Source organism: Pseudochaenichthys georgianus, chromosome 13 (assembly GCF_902827115.2).
Source record: "Pseudochaenichthys georgianus chromosome 13, fPseGeo1.2, whole genome shotgun sequence".
Lineage (NCBI taxonomy): Eukaryota > Metazoa > Chordata > Actinopteri > Perciformes > Channichthyidae > Pseudochaenichthys > Pseudochaenichthys georgianus.
The window spans coordinates 40,650,868-40,677,656 of record NC_047515.1 but is presented as its reverse complement, the minus strand read 5'-3'; the positions used below and the strand labels follow the sequence as shown (position 1 = coordinate 40,677,656).

At 42.9% G+C, this 26,789-nt stretch overlaps 1 protein-coding gene across 1 annotated transcript; it reads left to right on the top strand.

Moving 5' to 3' along the window:
* Nucleotides 1-1,289: 1,289 nt before the first annotated feature.
* On the top strand, nucleotides 1,290-26,169 carry LOC117457317 (coatomer subunit beta'-like). The gene is made up of 22 exons (XM_034097318.2): nucleotides 1,290-1,378; nucleotides 2,292-2,429; nucleotides 2,931-3,017; nucleotides 3,134-3,260; nucleotides 3,345-3,493; nucleotides 6,245-6,391; nucleotides 6,938-7,037; nucleotides 7,486-7,628; nucleotides 10,794-10,993; nucleotides 11,185-11,295; nucleotides 12,917-13,005; nucleotides 13,081-13,187; nucleotides 13,276-13,419; nucleotides 14,993-15,123; nucleotides 16,218-16,425; nucleotides 18,012-18,122; nucleotides 20,896-21,110; nucleotides 21,201-21,293; nucleotides 22,580-22,760; nucleotides 23,189-23,260; nucleotides 23,735-24,733; nucleotides 25,193-26,169. The coding sequence occupies exons 1-22, from the start codon at nucleotides 1,376-1,378 to the stop codon at nucleotides 25,277-25,279; spliced, it is 3,642 nt and encodes a 1,213-aa protein (XP_033953209.1). The 5' UTR covers nucleotides 1,290-1,375; the 3' UTR covers nucleotides 25,280-26,169.
* The last annotated feature ends 620 nt before the right edge of the window (nucleotides 26,170-26,789 follow it).

The window sequence follows — 26,789 nt, the reverse complement described above, 5'->3', positions numbered from 1 at the left end:
AAGTGTGTATGTAGTTTTGAGGGCAGTTCTTCACTTAGCAGGAGAAACGAGGTGTTTTGCACTTTGGGTGTGGGGTTTTGTGAATTGAGTTTAGTGTTCTGAGAAACTGAGCAATTAAAAAAAAAGTGTGTTAGCAATCGAGAAAAACTATAAAAACTGGTAACTAACCTGTTAAGTGTCCGGATTACAGAGACAACAGTACATCGGCTTAGATTAGGCTGAACCCTCTGTCCAGCCTCTCATCGTCACACCATGGTTGATAACATTTCATTAGAGAGTATTCTTCTTTGTCCACGTCCTCTCCCTCCAGCTCTACCTCTACCTCTCATTCTTCCTCCTCTCACTCTCACCCACCTCTTCCTCTGAGTGTCAGTTAAAATAATTGTGCTTTATGTAGAACTTTAGTGTGTTAGCAATCGAGAAAAACTGTAAAGTTGAAGTAGACTTATTACTGCAGAAATGTGAGAGTAATGTACTTTATTAAATACTAAAGTGTAATGCATTAATGATTGTTTTTTGTAACTATATAATTAAGGACTGTCAGATAGGTGCGCAATGTGGCCAAGGGTCGGGATCAATAAAGTGTTTATCTAACTTTAATGACACATGGTAAAACGAGAGTTAATTGTATTATTCATTCGTAGCCTATCTTTAAAGAAACTAGCTGCATGTCAGATACAATGTAAATAGGCCTATTTTCTCTCAACTGTAGTGGAGTAAAACTGTAAAACAGCAGGAAATGGAAGTGATCAGCCTAATTCAAAATGTTAGAAGTACAGTAGCCTAATTAAGTACATGTAGGGTACTTAGTTACTGCCCATAAGTGATTTATAATAGAAATAACCTCGGTGTAGTTTGAGTGTTGTGTTTTTGCAGGGCAGGTACAACGTGTTCTTCTGCTCAGCAGCCGGATCCTGAGCCTCTCACAGGAAGCGCTGAGGATCCACGTCGCCAAAAGAAACTGCAGCAAGTCAGACAGCAGTGGAGCAATTCTAACCGGAAATGGCAAGAATCGGGGCCTCTTGACTTCAAAATAAAAGCATTGCATTTATTACCATTACATCGTAAAAGAAAGGGCTACTTTTAAGGTGTTCAACAATGTTACTTAAAAGACAGCATCAGCATGTTTTGGCTTGTAGTCACCACGCATAAAACCATGTTAGAGTTTGATATGTATAACATCATTTTTCAACGTCAATATTTTCAGAGAACCAATTTGACTCTTATTGTGAAACTAAAACCGGAAGTCTCTATGTTTTTACTCATGTTCGCTTGGTCACAGTTTTCTCTCCACATTAAGAAAAGCCCGACGAGGGCAACAGGGAAGCGGATTATTTCACCGGACAGCACGGCTGAGACTCACTGACGTGGAACCATGGTAGGAGAATTAAACAAACACAAAGCTTCGCAATAACTTTGTTTATGTGTTGATTGTTGTTCGGTTGCTCTGCGTCAGTGGCACGCGACACCGTGTGCGTAGCTACACTGTCCACAAACCTTCAGAATAACAAACTCCATTCAAAGTACACTGTACAGTACATCTATGCATGCGACAACAAAACCCCAGAACTGCACATATGTCATGACACAAAGTGAAAACCAGCAGAAAAGATCGTTCCTCATTTGTACGTTGTTATGACAAACTTTTTAGATGTGGTTACAAGAGGTTTTTAAGGCCTATTCATTCCATTTCAAAGGACACATATGCAAAAGCTACTTATTTTCATTGACAGGCTTTCTTTAACTGAAAGTCATTGTGGAGCAGGCATGCATATTAAATCTGGAATGGGAAGTATTGACAGACACACCCCCTCCTTTAGGGCCTCCTATCTCCAAAACATGAACAATAATATGCCTTACGAAATAAAAGTCATTGAATTAAGTGTATTTAATGCAAAACAATGCCTCATAGACTATAATATTGTACATATTGCCTATTGAGTCAAGTCAGGTATTTGTTAGGAAGCCAGACTACCTATCCACATGGGGTAAGACTTTCCTTAATAATACATCTTATGGTTAAGGCTAGCTCAAAGGGACATTACAATGTTTCAATACAGCAAATTACATACATATATCATTCAGGGTGTCTGTTATACGTGTATGTGTTTTTAATCTTAGTCATGTAATGTTGTTGACCTGTAAATCCCCCAGAGACAAGGGCTTCTCTTGTGATAGTGAGATATTTGAATACATTTTGATTTGATTTGAGTGCTTCAACAATCTTTTATAAAAGGACAACTCCCTGTTGAGAGCGGCTATCTTTTTATATATTTTATTTGACTTCCTAGCCTCTGCGGTTGGACATCAAGCGGAAGCTGTCGGCTCGCTCAGACCGGGTGAAGAGCACCGACCTGCACCCCACTGAGCCCTGGATGGTGGCCAGTCTGTACAGCGGCACCGTGGTGGTGTGGAACCATGAAACACAGGTTACTATCATCCACCTACACACTCCTCTACACACTCCTCTACACACTAATCTACACACTCCTCTACACACTAATCTACACACTCCTCTACACACTCAAACACATATCTGATCACTCGCCTAAGCACAGTCATTAATTAAAGTTTCAAGTTCCAGGATTCAAGGCTATTGTCATGTGTACATAGCTACGGTGTGGTTATGACAATGAAAATCTTAGGTCACAGTGCAACACAATAAAACAGATAATAGTGCAAGAAAGTACAAAAAAAAAGGATATAATAGAAATAGTGCAAGAATAGAATAGTCTATACAAGTAGTTGGAATATTGATATATATATATATAAGTTGCAAACGGATGAATGTTATGGATGTTCTTTCAAAAGTTCAGGTGTCCCTTGAGTTCAATTCACACACGCAATCAGTTCATATTTTATTTTCCTTACGATTATCTGATGGATAGAAAGTGTGTGTGTGTGAAGTGTTCTCTCTGCTGTGTGTGTAGATGATGGTGAAAACCTTCGAGCTGTGTGACCTGCCTGTCCGAGTGGCCAAGTTTGTAGCCAGGAAGCACTGGGTCATCGCCGGAGCAGTGAGTATTGTGCTTCAAATAAAGGTCGTTATTTGTATCGGTGTTTTTGTGTGGGAATAATCTCACTTGTCGATCTGTCCGTCTGTCCGTCCGTCCGTCTGTCCGTCTGTCCGCAGGACGATATGCAGATCCGAGTGTTTAACTACAACACTCTGGAGCGAGTTCACATGTTCGAGGCTCACTCCGACTACATCCGCTGCATCGTGGTGCATCCCAGCCAGCCCTACATCCTCACCAGCAGCGGTGAGGAAGAACCACGCGAACACCTTTTCTAAACGACACAAGTAGGGGCGTATTTGCAAAATACTCAACGCGGTCTGTTTTCAGACGACATGTTGATCAAGCTGTGGGACTGGGAGAGGAAGTGGACGTGCAGTCAGGTGTTTGAGGGACACACTCACTACGTCATGCAGATCGTCATCAACCCCAAGGACAACAATCAGTTTGCCAGCGCCTCTCTGGACAGAACCATTAAGGTACGCACACGCACACACACACACACACACACACACACACACACACACATACACATACACATACACATACACATACACATACACATACACATACACATACACATACACACACACACACACACACACACACACACACACACACACACACACACGTATACACACGTATACACACATACACGTATACACACACACATGTATACATCACTTCAGGGGACATTCCATTGACTTTTCATTCTCTCTCTCTCGCTCTCTCTCTCTCTCTCTCTCTCGCACGCACACGCACATACACGCGCACACACACACACACACACACACATACACGTATACACACACACACACATGTATACATCACTTCAGGGGACATTCCATTGACTTTTCATTCTCTCGCTCTCTCTCTCTCTCTCACACACACACGCACGCACACACACGCACACACACACACATACACGCACGCACATGCGCACACACACACACACACACACACACACACACACACACACACACACGTATACACACATGTATACATCACTTCAGGGGACATTCCATTGACTTTTCATTCGCTCTCTCTCTCTCTCTCACACACACACACACACACACACACACACACACACACACACACACACACACACACACACACACACACACACACACACACACACACACACACACACACACAAGCAACTATGTGTAAGACAGACAAAATAAAGAAGGTTTGTGTTCAAGTTAAAAATGAAAGTAATAGTGACAGAAAAAGGGGCGGAGACATTTCCTTTACAGATACAGATGACTGGTTAATATATGTATCCATTATGTTGCTACACATTGTGAATGGATAAAAGGCGATACAGCATATTGAACCACAGCGAATAACAAGCTTTTCCATGTGTTGTGAATGAAGTTGAGAAAATATAGCAAAGACAAGTTCAACCGCAACGACTGTAACCCTCAAAAGATCCATCATGGCTTCTATGCAAAGAGTGAACAGGACATGTGGGGGTGATGAGAATGATTCCCTTTGTATCGTTTGTCAAATAATATCAAGCTGTACTCGCTAAAAAAAAACACTATGATGTAAAAGCAACTATGGGCTTAGACCAGGGCTATTCGAGTAGTTTGGAATGGGGCCGGTTGATGACAATGATCCAAAGCGAGGGGCCGGGATCAAGATGGCTCGAAATATGAGAGCTTCAGATCCAGTAAATACTACGACGGCATAGTGGAGTGCATATATCGTGTTTAATCAAACGACATAGCCCCAAGGCCTTTCTGGATCTCAATGGCAAGTTCAGAACGCGGTACATGTGAAGCTGATTTAACCAGAGTTGTCTCTACAGTAGCGAGTAGGTGGGTTCGAAACCCGAGCCCGCCGAAGTGTTCAGGAAATGTCTTCCCCTCTGTCTCTCAATGCAACACCCTCTGGAATAAAGGCACTCGGGTAGATTGCTTTTTAACATTATACTCGCTTGTTAATTACTTATTTTTCTAGCAGGAAAAACAAATTATACGCCAGTTTTCTTTCACGCAAACAAATCGGAGAAACAGAATTGAAAGCGGCGCTGCCTCTCAGTCAGGGGACTCACTCCCAACACCACTTCTCAGCGATGGAGAGCTTTACATGATCTCGATCCGGCCCGTACAAAACCCGTCCTCTTTGTTCTACCCCACTACCTGTCTAAGGTTTAAATATCCTAAGTGGCTTAAAGGTCAAAGATGGGTTCGGGTAACGGGAACATATGTTGACTTGGGATGAAAGGGAAGGATGGTGTGGTATCACTGCCTGGTGCGGTAACTTGACAGTGCAGTCAGTCACAGATCGCTCGCCTGGTTCAGACGGCTATGAAAACACCATCTGTCCAAAACATATGCGAGCAGTCCGTTATCAGATGGTGTCTGATCCCACCCACATACTCCACCCAGAAGTGCCCGTGTTATCCATGTGCTTTTATCTTTGCTTTTTAATGTGTTTTCTTAATGTCTTGAATTTTTTGTAATGCTGTCAAAATTATCGCGTTAACGGCGGTAATTAATTTTTTGAATTAATTGCGTTAAATATTTAACGCATGTGCAGAATGGCCCACCCCATACGTGCCACCAGTGGCGGCGCCAGGGTATGGCTGGGGTAGGCTACACCCATACCAAGAAATGGCTTAGCCCCACCATGAGACATGATGTTAGAGTAAGCAAAATAAAGTCCGCCAACACGCGGAGTAAATTGCACAGACAGCAGTTAGTAAGATTGATTTCAGTAGCCACTTGTCTGGAAATACCGAAGACCAGAAACGGTTTTGAAAACTTTTGTCACGTAGTGATCATCTTCTCAATAGAACATCTTTGATAATGTCTTCTGGCCAATCAGAATCCAGATAACGGCGTGGTGTTGTTGCAGGAAGTCCCGACGGAGAATACTTTTGCTGTAGTACATCTCTATAAACATCGATACAACTTTACGGGCTGTCTTTCATTTTGACACGCAGAACAATGTTATAATAAACGTATGTTAAATGGATATATCCGCCTTCTTTCATTAATCTTTGCATTCCCACAACAATATACATAAAGAAATGGCATATTTGGACATAGTTCGAATGGTGATTAATCTGATTAATTAATTTTTAAGCTGTGATTAATCTGATTAAAAATTGTAATCGTTTGACAGCCCTACGTTTTTGTAAAGCACTTTGAAATTGCCTTGTGTTGAAAAGTGCTGTATAATAAACTCGCCTTGCCTTACCCTCTTTTCTTTCCTTGCAGGTGTGGCAGCTCGGCTCCAAGACCCCCAACTTCACTCTGGAGGGCCACGAGAAGGGAGTGAACTGCATCGATTATTACAACGGAGGAGACAAGCCCTACCTCATATCGGGGGCCGACGACCGCCTGGTCAAGATCTGGGATTATCAGGTAATGAACTGCACTCTAAAGTAAATGGCTTCTCGCCTGAACCTAATCCTGATAGATGGCTTTCCCACCTCTCAGGTCCTACGAATAACTGTCTGATACAAATGTTTCATATATAACGCCAACGCAGTCTTTCTGCCTCGTCCGTCTCTATTTATCCACTAAAGAATTGCACTGTGTGTGTGTGTGTGTGTGTGTGTGTGTGTGTGTGTGTGTGTGTGTGTGTGTGTGTGTGTGTGTGTGTGTGTGTGTGTGTGTGTGTGTGTGTGTGTGTGTGTGTGTGTGTGTGTGTGTGTGTGTGTGTGTGTGTGTGTGTGTGTGTGTGTGTGTGTGTGTGTGTGTGTGTGTGTGTGTGTGTGTGTGTGTGTGTGTGTGTGTGTGTGTGTGTGTGTGTGTGTGTGTGTGTGTGTGTGTGTGTGTGTGTGTGTGTGTGTGTGTGTGTGTGTGTGTGTGTGTGTGTGTGTGTGTGTGTGTGTGTGTGTGTGTGTGTGTGTGTGTGTGTGTGTGTGTGTGTGTGTGTGTGTGTGTGTGTGTGTGTGTGTCCTCCAGAACAAAACGTGTGTTCAGACGTTGGAGGGTCACGCCCAGAATGTGACCTGCGTGTGTTTCCACCCCGAGCTGCCGATCATCCTCACCGGCTCCGAGGACGGTACGTCGTGGATTTCAATAAGTCACAAAAACACCACAACGTATCGGTGACCTTTGACCTCTTTGTTGTTATGTGATTAATACTAATATACATGTTTGACCTTAACTTCTTCATTTTAACTTCATTTTATCTTTGTATTGAACCTTCTAATTTAACGTATTTAAATAAAAGCTGTGTTTTTATTTTCTTTCATCTTTTTATTGGATATTATTATTTTATTTCACTTTTTAATTTAACTACTTATGTTTCTATCAACATTTTTCCTTTAGCTCAGTGGACATCTTATGGTTAAAACATATATTTCATGTTATTATTGCACTTTAAAATAAATATTTGTAATATATTTGATGTATTTATAGTTTTTTTTAATCTTTTATTTCATTTTAAAACGGGCCACCCGTCACAACATCCGGGGAAAATGAAGTGTTTTGATTCTGACTGCCCACAGGCACTGTTCGGGTGTGGCACTCCAACACCTACCGGCTGGAGAACACCCTGAACTACGGCATGGAGCGGGTCTGGTGTATCTCTGGACAGGCGGGGTCCAACAGCGTGGCGCTGGGCTACGATGAAGGCAGCATCATCATCAAGGTACATCACTTACTCTGGAAGAAAGGCTGCTCCAAAGACAAGTTGAACAATAATAAAAAGTGAAAATGCGCTTGGCAAGAGAACTTGAAATAAGACGGGATATTTAGGGAAATCAGATCTTGTAATTAAAAAAAACATTTAGAACTATATTTGACCAGAATTAGGACATGCTGTGTTACAATATAAGCCGCTACTCAAAAGTGTTTCTGTTTCATGATGTTATAGTAAAATATGTTTCATCTGAGATACAACTCAAAATAAGATTCTTTGACTCAACAAGATGATATCTGACCTGATATCTCACTGCAGTGTCACTTCTGAAGTAATTGTGTCTTCAATCGGGTGCAGAGACATATTCTGACTAGATATTAGACGCATACACATGGCAAGACTTTGAGTTTTTGTAGTGTATAGCGTCGAAAGGAGCCAGTTGAGGTGGTTCGGGCACCTAGTTAGGATGCCACCTGGGCGCCTCCCTAGGGAGGTGTTCCAGGCACGTCCAGCTGGGAAGAGACCAAGGGGTAGACCTAGGACCAGGTGGAGGGATTATATCTCTTCGCTGGCCTGGGAGCGCCTTGGGACCCCCCAGTCAGAGCTGGTTGATGAGGGGAAAGGGACGTCTGGGGCTCTCTGCTGGAACTGATACCCCGAGACCCGACCACGGATAAGCGGGAGAAGAAGGATGGATGGATGGATGGAAGGATGTAGTGTATAGCATTTCTCTATATGTCTTGTACTTGTAGTGGGAACTGAAACCATAAAAGGTCTAACGGTGCTGCTGATGCTACAGGTAGCAATTCTGAGGCAGAATAACAGTCCATTATCCAGGAAGGAGTATCATTTATGCCGTTTCTTTTTTCTCTCTTCAACACTCAACCGTTCAAAGAACAAGGGCTTCTCTTTCCCTGGTAAAAATACACATAAGCCGTAAGCCTTTCCCTTCTTTAGCCACTTTCACATTTTGAGTACAGACCAATCGATAGACTATTGGAAAGCCCTCTTTGTTAATGGCCCCGTGGACAGGAAGCGGCTGACTGAGGACATCATAAGGGCTGCAACTCATTTTTGGGGAATCTGCCAATTCATTTCTCAATTCTTCGTTTGGTTTATAAATGTCAGAAGAAATGCCCAAACCAGTCCTTGACAAGAAGTCCTTGCTGATGTTTTTAAATGTCTTGTGTGTGATGTATTGTGAATAACACCATAGTGAACATTGAAATTCCGCTCAGGGAGTAATAGAGTATCTCTTACTCTTAATTAAGGAGTACTTATGATACGATAATACTTCATTGGTCAGATCAAGTCTGACATTTGACTTGCATCACAGCAGCTCCATGTGTAACAGCAACATAGACACATATCGAGACACAATACATGATGAAAAAAACACTTGATAAATAAACGTTCCTTACCAGAGGTGGGAAGTAGTGGAGTATAAATACTTCGTTGCTGTACTTAAGTACATTTTTCTGGTATCAGTACTTTACTCCACTACTTATTTTTCTGACGACTTTTTACTTCTTACATGTTGAACACAAATACCTGTACTTTCTACTTCTCTCATGTTGAACACAAATACCTGTACTTTCTACTTCTTACATGTTGAACTCAAATACCTGTACTTTCTACTTCTCACATGTTGAACTCAAATACCTGTACTTTCTACTTCTTACATGTTGAACCCAAATACCTGTACTTTCTACTTCTTACATGTTGAACTCAAATACCTGTACTTTCTACTTCTTACATGTTGAACACAAATACCTGTACTTTCTACTTCTCACATGTTGAACTCAAATACCTGTACTTTCTACTTCTCACATGTTGAACTCAAATACCTGTACTTTCTACTTCTCACATGTTGAACTCAAATACCTGTACTTTCTACTTCTCACATGTTGAACTCAAATACCTGTACTTTCTACTTCTCTCATGTTGAACTCAAATACCTGTACTTTCTACTTCTTACATGTTGAACTCAAATACCTGTACTTTTCTACTTCTCCCATGTTGAACTCAAATACCTGTACTTTCTACTTCTCCCATGTTGAACTCAAATACCTGTACTTTCTACTTCTTACATGTTGAACTCAAATACTTGTACTTTCTACTTCTCTCATGTTGAACTCAAATACCTGTACTTTCTACTTCTCTCATGTTGAACTCAAATACCTGTACTTTCTACTTCTTACATGTTGAACTCAAATACCTGTACTTTCTACTTCTCTCATGTTGAACTCAAATACCTGTACTTTCTACTTCTCCCATGTTGAACTCAAATACCTGTACTTTCTACTTCTCCCATGTTGAACTCAAATACCTGTACTTTCTACTTCTTACATGTTGAACTCAAATACTTGTACTTTCTACTTCTCTCATGTTGAACTCAAATACCTGTACTTTCTACTTCTCACATGTTGAACTCAAATACCTGTACTTTCTACTTCTTACATGTTGAACTCAAATACCTGTACTTTCTACTTCTCTCATGTTGAACTCAAATACCTGTACTTTCTACTTCTCCCATGTTGAACTCAAATACCTGTACTTTCTACTTCTCCCATGTTGAACTCAAATACCTGTACTTTCTACTTCTCCCATGTTGAACTCAAATACCTGTACTTTCTACTTCTTACATGTTGAACTCAAATACCTGTACTTTCTACTTCTTACATGTTGAACTCAAATACCTGTACTTTCTACTTCTCTCATTTCCCAAACAGCTGGTTCCTTTAGTCTGAATGTGTGTTGGTGCGTGATCATTATTCTTTAGAGTCACTGCGTGCCTATTGGTTGGAACACGATCCGTGTATCCATCACTTCCTGGTCTTCTCTAAAGAAGAGGGACCAATGGAAACGTTGTCATGTTGCCGTTGTTCAGCATGGAAACATTCATTAGCTAACAATGACATTATTGTTCTATTGATATAAAGGGAGGTCAGGTACTCTTTAAAACAGCTGCTAGCTATGGGTACTTTTTACTGAAGTACATTTCAAAGCCTTTACTTTTATTTGAGTAAAGAAGTTTAGTCGGTACTTCTACTTTTACCAGAGTACACGAATATCTGTACTTCTACTTGAGTAAAGGATGTGTGTACTTTTGACATCTCGGACCCTTACCTTACCTCCTCTCCCCCCCCCCCCCCCCCCCCTATCTCTGCTCAGATGGGACGGGAGGAGCCGGCCATGTCCATGGACTCCAGTGGGAAGGTGATGTGGGCGCGTCACTCCGAGGTGCAGCAGGCCAACCTGAGGACCATGGGGGAGGCGGAGGTGAAGGACGGGGAGAGGCTGTCTCTGGGCGTCAAGGACATGGGAAGCTGTGAGATCTTCCCGCAGACCATCCAGCACAGCCCCAACGGGAGGTGAGACCCCAGGAAGGGCATGTGCATGACTCAAGTATTGTAAAAAATGTCCACAGTGTAAAAGAGATGGATAGTTTCTGTCGACTTTATAACTAAGAAAAACATATATGGCTATAATATAAACCTGTTTACTGTGATGTTTGTTACATGCATGTTGTACTTAAATATGAATGTGTTTTGTTGCTTTGCAGATTTGTCGTGGTGTGTGGCGACGGAGAGTATATCATCTACACCGCCGTGGCTCTGAGGAACAAGAGCTTCGGCTCGGCTCAGGAGTTCGTCTGGGCCCACGACTCCTCGCAGTGAGTGCTTAGAGGCAGACTTTGGAAACACACCTAGTCGCCTTCTTGCTGGGAATGACATGAGCAGATTGACGTTGTTCTGGGATGTCTTCATATACAATGTTCGGCATACAGGTTTCCCCCTGCTTTGAGTATTGTCAAGTCTACTGTATGCTAAGCTAGGCTAATGGCTGGCTTTCCAGTAGCTTGATATTAAGGCAGACATGAGTGTGGTATTGGTTTACTCATCTAAATACATACGAAAAAGGTCAACCTATCCCTTAGAGGTCCCATTTCATGCTTTTCCGGTTATCACCCGTCCCCTCGTGTGATGAAGGTTGTTCTGCATGTAACCGGTCTGCAGAGTCACACACCCTCAAAGTGCACCCTGTAGCGAGTAAAGCTCTAACTCAGAGAAGACCTGTCTGCTGCCCCAGAACGCCTCGCTGGACATTTCTCTTCTTCCATTGTTTTCTTCTTATAGTGTAGTAAGTACAGTGACGTAACGTGGGACTTCCTCACACACACACACACACACACACACACACACACACACACACACACACACACACACACACACACACACACACACACACACACACACACACACACACACACACACACACACACCACACACACACACACACACACACACACACACACACACACACACACACACAATATCTTTTCTCAGCTGCAGCTCCGCGGATGTCTCAGCCTGACGCGGCGGGGCTCAGCCTGGGCTCGTTCTGAGCACACACACGCAGACTCCCAGCCAGGCTGCAGGTGTGTGTGCTCGGGCTGGGTTTCGCTGTGTCTCGCAGACCCCCCGCAGCAAGCCAGCTCACACTGTCCGCTCCTCGCAGCAGCGAGACCCGCAACGTCCCGCCAACACGGCACCCAGACCCCATGCCGCATTCTCATCTGTTTGTCATTACTGGTGTTTTCTGGTTGCTAACAAACGCCATGGTAACACATAACCACTGATGTTCCGCTGTAACGGTGGTGGACTCATCAGAACAGGTGGGCGAGCTGACCAATCAGAGCACAGTGGGCTCACAGGGAGGGGGGGGGGTGAGAGTGAATACACACACTTCACAGAGATGCTGTTTGAGAAACCTGTGAGTTTGGAACAATGCACAATATACATGTATGTTAGTAGACCTCAACAATGGAATTATGATCAGTAGAAATGGCCATGACACGGGACCTTTAATCTAGCTAAAACTAGGGCTGCAAATCTTGTAAAAATATCGTTTTTTGCAAAAGAAATCAACTGGAATTACAATATGATTTACAATATTGGATGTATCGATCATTGTTGCATTATTATTCTAATTATTGTTAAAATAAATATTATGATTGTTGTGTGTGTGTGTATATATATATATGTATATATATATTTTGGTCAGAGGATCTGTAGCAAACTTCATTTAGAAATATTTACACATATTTAGTTCTTAACAAATCTTGTGCTTCCTGCAATTTGAATATTGCACTAAACCCTTTTGTATTTTCAATGAAATGTAGATTAATTGTGCAGCCCGAGCTGTAACTGTACACTATATGTAATAAGAGTCATTATCTTCGCTCTCAATGTGGTCCGGCACATTGTAACTAAGTGTGTGCATTGTGTTCACAGGTATGCAGCGAGAGAGAGCGGCAGCATGATCAAAATCTTTAAGAACTTCAAAGAGAAGAAGGCGTTTAAGCCCGACTTCGGGGCTGAAGGTGAGTTTCACTTCTTATTGATGTCCTTTTCTCCTTTGGACACAGCATGTAAATGTGTGTATCCTCGTTCCTCAGGTGTCTTTGGAGGCTTCTTGCTGGGCGTGAGGTCGAACAGCGGCCTGGCCTTCTACGACTGGGATAACACCGAGCTGATCCGCCGCATCGAGATCCAGCCCAAACATGTGGGTCACACCGTCACTGCGGTCACATCCCACATCATCCGTCCTTCTATTATATACGTGTTATAATGTCTGTTTCCGCCTGTGTTAGATCTTCTGGTCCGACTCCGGGGAGCTGGTGTGCATCGCCACAGACGAGTCTTTCTTTGTGCTGCGTTACCTTCCGGAGAGAGTGGCCGCGGCTCAGGAGAACAAGGAAGACGTAACCGAGGACGGGATAGAGGGCGCCTTCGAGGTACCACCTGTAGCTAAGAGTCATTGCTTTAAAAGAGAAGGCGTAGGGATGGGCCTCAGAGCGTCAAGTCAGCTTATTGTTAATCTTTCAGTTTGTGTGGGCAGACGGAGAGATCGAAATAACGTTTCCCACAATCCCGAATACAAAAAATACAAATATGTATAAAATATTGTTACAAGCTGGCTCTGCTTGTAACATAAGGACAACAGTTCCACACCGGAGTTGCCCAAAACAATCATTTATTTTATCCCACACACGGTGGTTACAAGCAACAATAAAACAGAACAGAGGAGCGGTGTCCTGCTGCACCGAGCAGGGCAGCTGAGAGAGAGCGAGAGCCTGTTCTGCCCCAGGTGGGTCCCATCACTGCTGATTACAAGAAACACACAGGTTACAGCAGCACCACCTGGTGGACAACCTCAGGGTTGTCACAATATGTATATCCTATAACGGACACATTTATACATATGCACACATTAAAGGGGACCTATCATGCAAAATACACTTTTCGATGTCTTTTATACATCAACATGTGTCCCCGGTGTGTCGGGGAACTCACGCAGCGTCAGGAAATAAACCCCTCTCTCTTCTCCTCCGTACCCACATCTCTAAAAACGGGGATCAACGGAGCTGATCCAGATTTGCGTCCGATATGACGTCATATCTGAAATGTGGACCCACGGGCCAATCAGAAACGTTGCTATCAGAAACAATGCCCGACTGTTTTGGACGTAATATGGTCGGGGTTTACGTTAGCATCGCTAACACTCAGAGCTAACCTGTACTGGAGAGCATGTGTGTGAAGAAGCAGGAAGTAAAAAGGAACTCACCTTGTGGTGTAACCGGCAAGAGAGAAAGCCTTTAAGCTCCAGACTGTTTCAGATCCTTGATAATCCATGATATGGCGTTTCATCACGGCAGCATTTAGTTTAGACGGTAGCTGCCGGGTCCCGCATGAGCTCAGACCCCTCCTCTTTAATTTGTATAATTTTGTTTTAAAGCTTTATCCCCAAATCAGCACTTTGGAAACAGGAAGTGAAATAGAGGGATATGAGGCATGGCTAGAATGATCTGTTTGGTATTTTGAGCAAAACACTTCATAGACATGTTTTTAATGTATTTTTATATATCTGAGAGACCTGTGCTATTGCCTAAAAATAGCCTGATAGGTGACCTTTAAGATAAAAACACAACAATCAATATATACAACATAACAGTAACGTAATCACACGACGACATTTACAGGAACAGAAAACTTCTTAAAACACTTGAAATTGTTCTGGAAGATGCAGATAGTTTAAAATAACCTATACATGTTTTTCTAAATCCGATCGCTTTTAAAAAATGAAAATAGGGAATCATCTACAGGCAGGATACACTAGAAAGTGAAGCTATGTGGATCCTTGACAATATATATAGTTTTTTCTTGTAAATTTGTGGCTTAAATTTCAAAGAATATTCAAGTTTTGATCGTGCAAATGAGCGACTTTAATCCTGGATATCTTCGTTAATTTATTCATTGTAAATTCAGGCAATTGAGTAATCGTTACACCTGTTTCTTCCTGCTGCCCAGGTGCAGGGGGAGGTCTCTGAGGTGGTGAAGACGGGGGTCTGGGTGGGAGACTGCTTCATCTACACCAGCTCTCTGAACAGACTCAACTACTACGTTGGAGGAGAGATCATCACCATCGCTCACCTGGACAGGTACAAGGCGTATTTCCATGTTGTTAAAGTAACGATTTAAACGCTGAGAGGGCTAATAAAGGGAGGTCTGTCTGCCTCGCTGTATCCAGACAAGAGAGCCCGAGTCAGCAGTTGCATACTTTCAAATGATTGTAAAAGGTCAGAATAACATCCATACGTGAAGCTCTCATAGAATAATAACCAGTTGTGATTGAGATTGCGCGAGGTTTGCATTTCAACATGCGGTCTACAGAAATACTACCATTCTCCGTAACACACAAATACAAATACGATTTAAAACTGCAGGGGATTTTTTTTTTTTTACCTTTATTCAACCAGATAAAAGCATTGAGATAACATCTTATTCACAAAGCTGACCTGGCCAAGAAGGCAGCAACGTTACACATCCTTACACATAACACGGACACATAACATCCAGAGAACACAACTCGGTAAACAAAAGACGAAAAGCAGTCGCTACAGTGTGCACATTCAGGACGGTAAGAAAGGTGCACTACTTATTACTGCAAGAGCAGCTGGTGGTAAGGACCTCAGACAACTTCAATGTATTTATAACCTAGTGTCACACACACACACACACACACACACACACACACACACACACACCACACACACACACACACACACACACACACACACACACACACACACACACACACACACACAATAACCTACAGTGAAAAGATGATAAACCAAACGCATTCCTCACCCCTACCATAGACAAGTTATTTAATTTACTTGTATATTTGTTACTTTTTAATGCTGTTTTATTTCTATTTTGAGATGTTTAAATGTTCAAATTGTTTATTCCTACTCTTTTAATTTCTACTTGTGTGCAATGCGTTGTTTCTGTTCGCAAACATTTCCCAATTTGGGAATCAATTAAGTACATATTATCTTATCTTAGAATGTATATGGCCGCCACATGTACAACAATTTTCCCATCCTGGTTTACCAATTTCAATGAACACTCAGATCTACAGTTATCTATTAGTACAAATCTGTTTTTTCTCGTACTCCATTAGCCTAATATTCAGTAAATAAGAAATAAATCTCAAAACCGTGCCTTAAACACAGTTATTTGTCACGTGTAGGACCATGTACCTGCTGGGCTACATCCCCAAGGACGACCGCCTGTACCTCGGAGACAAAGAGCTGAACGTCATCAGCTACGCCCTGCTGCTGTCCGTGCTGGAGTACCAGACGGCCGTCATGAGGCGGGACTTCAGCACGGCCGACAAGGTGTTACCCACAATCCCCAAGGAGCAGAGGACCAGAGTAGCCAACTTCCTGGAGAAACAGGTATCCTACAAAGTCTATCCAGTTTAGTTTATTTGTTTATGGTGTCGCGGACAGTCCCCATGGATCAACTGTCACACAGGGGCAGATTTAGCCAACATTGCTAATTTCCAGCTGTTGTCCCCGGCCACATGTGGCGCATTCCCACTACACGGCCCCGCTCGGCCTCGCTCGGTATGGCTAGGCCTCGTTAGGCCTTGTTAGGACTGGCTCATGGCGCATTTCCATTACAGTTTAGGAACTGGGTTAGTAACTATAGTAACGCAGTGTAGGCGGAGCCGTGACGTCATCTTCAATGAGAACCCCAGAAAAACATCCGTTGTTGTGGGTGTGGACGTTCGGAGCATATACTGCGTTAGTTTAGCCGATCTCCATTCAGAAAACACGCATTTTAAAAAAGGGTGTTTCTCTGCCGTCTGTCTGCAGACTTGTCAAAGCATTAATTCATGGTTTTTACTAACCGGTATCAGTGTGTTGTTACTTCGGCATCATTTAGAAACGTGTATTACAATTAACTCACGGTCAAATATGTTCATTGTGTTGTAGTTGTAGCCCCCTTGCCAGCGATTCTCTCTCTAGTTTAGCATGCTCAGCCCGACTCAGCCTGGTTGTTGTCCCGGAAGGAACCTCGATTTTATGGGGCCAGAAAAACTGTGAAATAGTTCCCGCTAGCCGGAACTACGCCAAGTGGAAACGCAACCATAAACGGGCCCCGCACGACTCTGCACGCTTAAAGCGAGCTCCGCGCTGTAGTGGAAATGCGCCAATAGACTTTACTTGGGTGGGTGGGCCGCCCAGGAATATTAACGGCCGCCAAAGTATATTTATTTAAAAAAAAAATATCCGTCCGCGAGCACGACGCCATCTGCGATCGATTAACTAGTGGACAATGATCCCTCGCTCTACGCCTCCTGTACCTGTTCGCTCTGCTAACAAGCGACCGACAGAAAGGTGCATGGTGTTAAAGCTCACACGTATTTCTTGTTTGTCACATGTTGTTGCACGTCACAAAGCCACCCCCTCGTGCCTGGCTACCACCACAAGTATATTTCAGATGTGTGGGAAACACTGAACCGCATTAGTTATAAAAAAAGGATGAAAGACAAGTAGATACAGGCGAAAGGATAAAAGAGAACAATGAACAACACACCTTACTGCATACAGTACACATATAGCACATAACAGCAACGAGGGGAAACATCCAGGATCACATGTAACACACACGCCATATTCAGCACAGACTGCCCCTCGCTTTTCTTTCAGCTCGAACTGCCGATGAACTCAGGATTCAGCCCTGAGATGAATAATTTACAGAGCATCAGGCGGCCAGATGTTGCAAAACCTCGGGGCAGAATTCTTGTTCCCAGATTTCCCAAAACCTATCCAGTTTGTTTTTGAGGAAAAAACGTATCCTTTTAAGAGCAAGGTAGAAAGTCGTCCCGTTCAGCCATTGAGAAAGTCCACAGGTTGATGGTTCCTTCCATGCGCGAGCTATGCACCTCTTGTTCCTTTTTGAATCTCCTAATCATGGGAAGGGTTTGCAAATGAAATCCAATATTGATAATATTGTTTGTTGTGTTTTTTTTCAGGGCTTCAAGCAGCAGGCCCTGGCCGTGTCCACTGACCCAGAACACAAGTTTGAACTGGCCCTGCAGCTGGGAGACCTGAAGATAGCCCAGCAACTGGCCTCCGAGGCAGAGGTCAGAACACACACACACACACACACACACACACACACACACACACACACACACACACACACACACACACACACACACACACACACACACACACACACACACACACACACACACACACACACACACACACACACACACACACACAAAATGTCCTTTACAATATAAAATGTGAATGTATAGGGAATCTTATGCAATACTTTCTACTCTGTCTGCAGTGTGGTATTTAGTATTCATTATTTCTGCATTGATAACACTTTTACTTTTTTACTTTTCTAGTTTGAAAGACTGGCTTTAAGACTTGGCATGAAAGGTCTATAGACGTGCTAGCAGCTCTGTGAGGCTGCATGCTAACGTCCTCACAGTGACAATGCTAACATGCTCACAGTGACAATGCTAACATGCTCACAGTGACAATGCTAACATGCTCACAGTGACAATGCTAACGTCCTCACAGTGACAATGTTAACATGCTCACAGTGACAATGCTAACATGCTCACAGTGACAATGCTAACATGCTCACAGTGACAATGCTAACATGCTCACAGTGACAATGCTAACATGCTCACAGTCACAATGCCAACGTCCTCACAGTGACAATGCTAACATGCTCACAGTGACAATGCTAACGTGCTCACAGTGACAATGCTAACGTCCTCACAGTGACAATGCTAACATGCTCACAGTGACAATGCCAACGTCCTCACAGTGACAATGCTAACGTCCTCATAGTGACAATGCTAACATGCTCACAGTGACAATGCTAACGTCCTCACAGTGACAATGCTAACATGCTCACAGTGACAATGCTAACATGCTCACAGTGACAATGCTAACATGCTCACAGTGACAATGCTAACGTCCTCACAGTGACAATGCTAACGTCCTCACAGTGACAATGCTAACAGGCTCACAGTGACAATGCTAACATGCTCACAGTGACAATGCTAACGTCCTCACAGTGACAATGCTAACGTCCTCACAGTGACAATGCTAACAGGCTCACAGTGACAATGCTAACATGCTCACAGTGACAATGCTAACGTCCTCACAGTGACAATGCTAACATGCTCACAGTGACAATGCTAACATGCTCACAGTGACAATGCTAACATGCTCACAGTGACAATGCTAACGTCCTCACAGTGACAATGCTAACGTCCTCACAGTGACAATGCTAACAGGCTCACAGTGACAATGCTAACATGCTCACAGTGACAATGCTAACGTCCTCACAGTGACAATGCTAACATGCTCACAGTGACAATGCTAACATGCTCACAGTGACAATGCTAACATGCTCACAGTGACAATGCCAACGTCCTCACAGTGACAATGCTAACGTCCTCATAGTGACAATGCTAACATGCTCACAGTGACAATGCTAACGTCCTCACAGTGACAATGCTAACATGCTCACAGTGACAATGCTAACATGCTCACAGTGACAATGCTAACATGCTCACAGTGACAATGCTAACATCCTCACAGTGACAATGCTAACGTCCTCACAGTGACAATGCTAACAGGCTCACAGTGACAATGCTAACATGCTCACAGTGACAATGCTAACGTCCTCACAGTGACAATGCTAACGTGCTCACAGTGACAATGCTAACATGCTCACAGTGACAATGCTAACATGCTCACAGTGACAATGCTAACATGCTCACAGTGACAATGCTAACGACCTCACAGTGACAATGCTAACGTCCTCACAGTGACAATGCTAACAGGCTCACAGTGACAATGCTAACATGCTCACAGTGACAATGCTAACGTCCTCACAGTGACAATGCTAACATGCTCACAGTGACAATGCTAACATGCTCACAGTGACAATGCTAACATGCTCACAGTGACAATGCTAACGTCCTCACAGTGACAATGCTAACATGCTCACAGTGAAATTGCTAACATAGGGTTACCAGACGCCCCCGTTTTCTGGGGACAGTCCCCGTTTGTATTGGCCTGTCCCCGGTTGAAACTGTCCCCGGAAATGTCCCCGTTTTTTAATATACGTTAAAAACACATAATCGTTAAACGTTTAAAATCTCAAATTAGATCTATTGTCCATCTATATTTAGATTATTATTTAATGGAAACTGTCCATAATCAAAGAGTCACTCGAAGTCAATCAAATACTTATTTCACTCCAGGGTGATAGCAGGAGACCCCATCTAGTCACTCAGAGATAATCTGGACAATCTGATGTACAGTTTCAAAATAAAAGACCTGAAGTCTCATATATGAGCTATCGTCCTTCTGTTTGTATCCAACAGTTCAAATGTTCGAATTACATTGAACCAGAATTGTCCCCCTTTTTTCTTTAACAGTGAAGAAAATTGGATATGTTAATGATATATTGACCGCAAAACTCAAAATGTCCCCAGTTTTCATTTAGAAAATCTGGTCACCTTATGCTAACATGCTCACAGTGACAATGCTAACATGCTCACAGTGACAATGCTAACATGCTCACAGTGACAATGCTAACAAGACAGTACAACTCATATCAGGGAACCATGAATGATTGTTTGAAATGTAATGAAATCTATTTAGAGATATTTTGGACTGAATTTGACTAACTTGTGGACATTGGAGAAGACTGCCATTTGCAATGACTTTCTATAATTAGTAGCTGTTTAATATGCAGGATTAAAGTAGTAGTAACCCAGTAAGTGCTCCACAGTGTTGTTGTTGTTGGGGTTCACGCTCCCCCTGTGATAATCCTCTCTCCTGTCTCTTTGGCACCTCGGCATGTCGGGCTTCCAGTCGGAGCAGAAATGGAAGCAACTGGCGGAGCTCGCTACTACTAAGTGCCAGTTTGGCTTGGCGCAGGAGTGTCTGCACAACGCACAGGATTATGGGGGATTATTGCTGCTGGCCACCGCCTCGGGCAACTCCACCATGGTTGGGAAATTAGCCGAGGCAGCGGAAAGAGATGGGAAGACCAACGTGGCGTTTCTCACCTACTTCCTGCAGGGACGGTGAGTGAAGAAGAGGAACATGTTCGAATCAACTTTTCTATATTTTTCGAAATGTGTTTATTTTGTTACCGTTTTTCTGTTTTTGCCCAGATTGGACAAATGTCTGGACCTTCTCATCGCAACAAATCGGTTGCCAGAGGCTGCTTTTCTGGCACGAACATATCTGCCCAGCCATGTGTCGAGGTACAGTTGTTTCCACTGAGTGCACAGCACATGTTGGAGTGTCTTCCAGTGTGTGTACATACATCTCATATCAATGTGTGACCTGCAGAACCGTTGCCTTTCATTTGTCCAAATCCAGATGTGGAGACGTTATGCAACGGCTGAACGCTTTTGTGAATATTTTGAGATCTGCTTCTTCAAATCAGCCACATTGAGCCTGAAACACCCACTTTCTCGTCCGTTACGCTACTAGTTTAAACATTAGTAGCATAACTATTCCTCGTGATCAAATCCTATCTGATCTATATCATCTGATTTTATCGCGCTGCCTTTGCAAGCTTTTAAAAATGTATTTCGATTTGAGCCACAACTCGACCAAGTGTTAGGCCATAAGGGTTTCATATTCTGAAAGCCAAGAGATTGTTTCTTTAAAATCAACAGAAACCCAAATTCACCAATACGTTTTTTTGACATAAATCCATGTTTATATTAAAATAAGTCGTTCAAGTAGCTCTGCAGGGGGTCCGCGGGGTCGTAAAAAGTATTAAAAGTTGATAAATCAATTTAGCGAAAATTAAGGCTATTAAAAAGTATTAAAGGGCATTTTCCAAGGTGTTACGTTGTGTAGCTTGTTTTCACTAAGTATATAAATGGTCCAGAGAGGTTGTGTTCTACCGTCTGCCTGAATGTAGTCATGGCGTAGGTGTGCAGTGTGATTCTGTGGTTTATTGATGGCATCCCGTTGGGTCTGACGTCATCTGAACAGGACATCGCACGCTCACTGCTTGATAGCGCGAAGGTCCGTTTACGCCGGTTGCTAAGCAACATCGTTATGGGGAAATGCAAGTCTGCGTCCAAATGGTTGGAAGATAAGGAGGAAGGACAATCAATACTGTGTATAGTCAATGTGAGGTAAAGTGTGTCGCCAAGGTAACCGGTTAAATCTCCAAGTGGCGATGAGGTCTTAAAATGTGTGGAAAGGGTCTTAAAAAAGGTCTTTAAAGGAATTACATCTGACTTCAGGATTCCTGCATATACCCTGCCATAGTAGTTGTAATATTAATATAGTAATATAATATTAATACTACAAAGTTTCTCCTTAAGCCACAGCTCACCGAGTAAATACTGTGCAGGAATGTGGCTCTTAAAAGTGATTTATCATCTGAATATGGCAGTAAAAGAATATCCTAACCATTAATCCATGTTTCTCTTGAAATGAGTCGTTGCAACATCCGACTGACTCCGCCTGAGGTCACGTGTAGACACGACGCCTCAGTGCTGAGCTGCATCTGCCTCTCCTCCTGCAGGGTGGTGAAGCTGTGGAAGGCGAGCCTCTCGAAGGTCAACCAGAAGGCAGCAGATGCTCTGGCTGACCCCTCCCAGTACAGCAACCTGTTCCCCGGCCTCCAGCAGGCGCTGCTGGCCCAGGAGTTTCTGAAGGACACTCATGTTGGGATCAGACCGGCTGCAGAGTACCCGCTCATCGTGGTCAGTGGGAGTCAGAAGAACTACACTTTAAAACTGAATTTAGATCAATTAGTTATTTCATTCTAAATCAGAATCAGGTTTATCACCAGGTAGGTGACACGTACGAGGAATTTGACTTGGTGTCATGTTGCATACATACAAGTAAAACAAAAACACAGATAGAGAACTATTTAAAGAAAACTATAATAACAGTAAAACATATATAGCAGTATTTACATTGAAACAGAATGGAATCAAATGTAAAATATGTGCAGTAAACAAACAAATGATGCTGTAATCTAGGTTAATAGCTGCATAAACGGTCCAGTTCTTTAGTCTGTTGTTGAGGTTTTGCTTATTGATCCTCGTCATTGAATTATCTGAATGAACTGTTCATACTTCGGGCAACATGTTGGAGATGACATTTTGCCTGCCTCTGTATCTTTCAGCCAAATGAGAACCGTAATGTTCTGGAGGAATCTGCAGGGTTTGTGTCCAAAGGAGAGATCGATGAGCCAGAGGTGAGGACAAGAACCTGCACCACACACATCTAATCTCACATCTAATCCCACATCTAATCCCACATCTAATCTCACATCTAATCCCACATCTAATCTCACATCTAATCCCACATCTAATCCACATCTAATCTCACATCTAATCCACATCTAATCCCACATCTAATCTTAATTCTAATCTCACATCTAATCTCAATTCTAATCCGATCTAATCACACATCTAATCTCACATCTAATCTCATATCTAATCCGATCTAATCTCACATCTATTCACACAATTATAATATACTATAATTATGGACGACGTTTCTCCTGATGACTTAGTATTTTCATTTCCAATATTTAAATAGACTTTTGTCCTGTTACCTTACACTTGATATCACTTGGCAAAAAAATGCTTGGTCAAGTTTTGTAATGTTGTTATGAAGGATCTCTTATGGAGGATCTCCATTCATGTATGTGTACCTTTGTGCACAGGGAGGGGTGGAAAGCATGGATGAACCCATGATGGAAGCAGCGGTGACGGCAGCTGTTCTAGCAGAACCCGCAGCAACGGAGGAACTTCTTCCAGTAAAACAGGAGATCCTCGAACCTGTCCGAGCAACAGAAGAAGAATCCATCCCAACATCAGCATCCCCTCTTCCTGTCCCACTACCAGAAGAGCATGTCGAGCCGAAACAAGCAGAGTCTGTGTCCTTTGACGAGGACATCATCTCTAACCCAGAGGAGGCTGCAGAGGAAGACATGTTGGACTTCACCACCGAGACCCCCCCCACAGAGCCACAGATGGTACAGCCCAGTCCTGTGGAATATGCCACCGCCGTGCACGTATCCGAGACTCATCGAATCGAGACGACATCAGAAACCATCGTGGCGACGGAAGAAATTGAGACGGTGGCAACGGAAACCATAGCAACAGAGGATGTCCTAGTTAGCACTGGGCTGATAGTCGATACTGAAGTAATAGAAACTGGTATTGAAGAACTGGACACACCTTTAATCTCCATAGAAGCATCAAGCATCTTCGATACGGCAGCAGAGGAAAGTCCTGTTACCGAGGAACTTGTTTCAGAAACATCAGCCGTAGCAGTGGAGGAGCTCATCTCCTTTGAAAGCGCCACCAGTCCAGAGTGGGATGTGCCTGTCCAGGTCCAAACGTGTCCAGAGTGGGATGTGCCTGTCCAGGTCCAAACGTGTCCAGATGCGCCCCTTGATCCTCTGCTGGAGCCACTTGAAGATACAGTGCCGACGCTGAAGCCACTCCCCGCACAAGAACCAGAACAAGGTGAAGACGTGAAGCCTGCTGCGCCTCCACAGGCTGACCCTCCACAGGCTGACCCTCCACAGGCTGACCCAGAGCCTTCACCCCCAGTAGCAGCGCCTGCAGAGGGGAAAGCAGCAGAGGAGGAGAAGGAGTACGGCGCTGAAGGAGCTGAGGAACCACCAGAGGACCTCGAGGACGAGATGATTGATGAGGTCAATATCTGTTTTTAAACTTATTGCAAAACATATGCTACCATTTGCACTTATTATGGAATAAAACAATACAGATAAACAAATTATTTTAGGGGTGTAACGGTTCTGAAGCTGGGACACAAACGTCCACGGTGAAATAGTGCAGTTATGTCTTCGGTCACCGTATATATCTTGACGACATTCGATCGTAGACGACACCAGATTAAAGCAAATGGTTAAGGTGCTTAAGCCCCACTTGTGCATTTGACTCCTTCCGGTTGCGTTGCCATGCCGGTACTCGAGTCATTTAACTTATCTCAATAAGCATTACGACCGTTAAATGCTTACACTTTTCAAATGTAATGAAAAACGTACCGAACCATGACCCGCAAAAAAGACATACCAAACCGTTAATTGTATCTATTGAGTTCTTGTGTCCTTTGATGCAATGATTTTCTACTTGACTGTTTCCACCTGTAGGGCCTGGATGATCTGGATCTGGATAATTTTGACCTGGAAGACATCGACACCTCGGACATCAACCTGGACGAGGATTTGAGTGATTAGGAAAGAGGAATGGTCCAAACTTCATTTTAATTCCTTCTCTCAGCGACCAAAGAACTCAAAGGGTTAAACGAGACCATAACGAGTGAGCGGCAGACGAACATGCCTTTAACCTTAAATAACAAGCATTGTGAACTGATGTAGTATAAGACGTTCTGCTTTCGGTACAATTGTGGAACTCCAGGACTAAATTTTTTAAGTGCAACATCTCCAAGAAGGCCGGTTTAACTTCAAATTAGGTGTGAGGCCAAACCTAAGGAGTGTGCTAATCATGAAAGATGTGTAAGGGACTCAAGTGTGTTGAATGGGAATTAAGGATAAGGAATACAAAGGTGTTTAGAAATAAGGGATGCATTGTCGCCGGGTAAAAATATCCAGCACAGTCTTTTTTACACGACACAGCAATAATCATGACAGCGTCTCATATCACGTATCATTGGTTTTTGAAATTTGCACCAGCATTAAAAGTAATAAATGTTACACTCTGTTCTTCTTCTGCATACCTCAGGACACTTCTGTGGATCAGGGTGATATCCAAGCCATCGAGGAAGTTTAAATACTGCTTTCATTCTTGAAGTAAAACTAGGTTTGGGTATTCAGAGCGTTATTTTTAGATGTGTGTGTAATGTTGTAAATGGTTAACATATATGCAATTTTGACAAATCCCCCATTTGGTTATATTCAGTGTGTACTATTACCTCTTGGTTCATGTTTACTTCTCACACCTTGTGTCCACACGTACTGCTGCTGCTGAGATCTACAGTGTGTCTGTTATAAGTGCCTTTCATGTGTACTTTTTTTAGAGGGTATTCTCACATTTTCTGTTTTTTAAAAGATGGATGGTGCCGTGTGTGTATAGTTGAAATTTGAATAAATAAGCTTCAATCAATAAAGTCTGCTATGTCATCATTTACATACCTACACTCTTCCACAAGTGGGTCCAAAAGGACCCCGATCAGAATGTGTTTTTATGCCATTTTGGTTAAAATCACTTGTATAATATTTAGTATTATATTTTATATATATTTTTTTTTTATTTACATTTTGAAAAAAACCGTTTTGAACATATCGATGCAAAGATCTCCGCTATTCTGAGACCCTCACAGTATTCCAGTCTCTTTTCAAAACTCATCTCTTCTTCTCTTGTCTACTCATAGCCCCCCCCCCCCATCAATCCATGCCGGTTGATCAAGTTTGATAGTCCTATACCCCCCCTCCTAACGTTCCCTTATATTGCAAAGCGATTTTGAGTCCTTGAAAAGCCCTATACAAATATAATGTATTATTATTATTATACTGACGGGTATCAGATCTTGCTGTGTAAAATAATCTTCCTGAGAGGTGTCACTTGTGATGTCGTCTGTGTGGTCCACAGTGAATGTATTCCTGACAGCAACAGGTGATAAGATTGAAAGGTTCCCATAGGAAATGCATGCGGGTCATTGTTGACCCACTTATGGAAGCTTGGGGTAGAAATACAAAAACTACAATTTCTTAAAATTGAAATGGCATG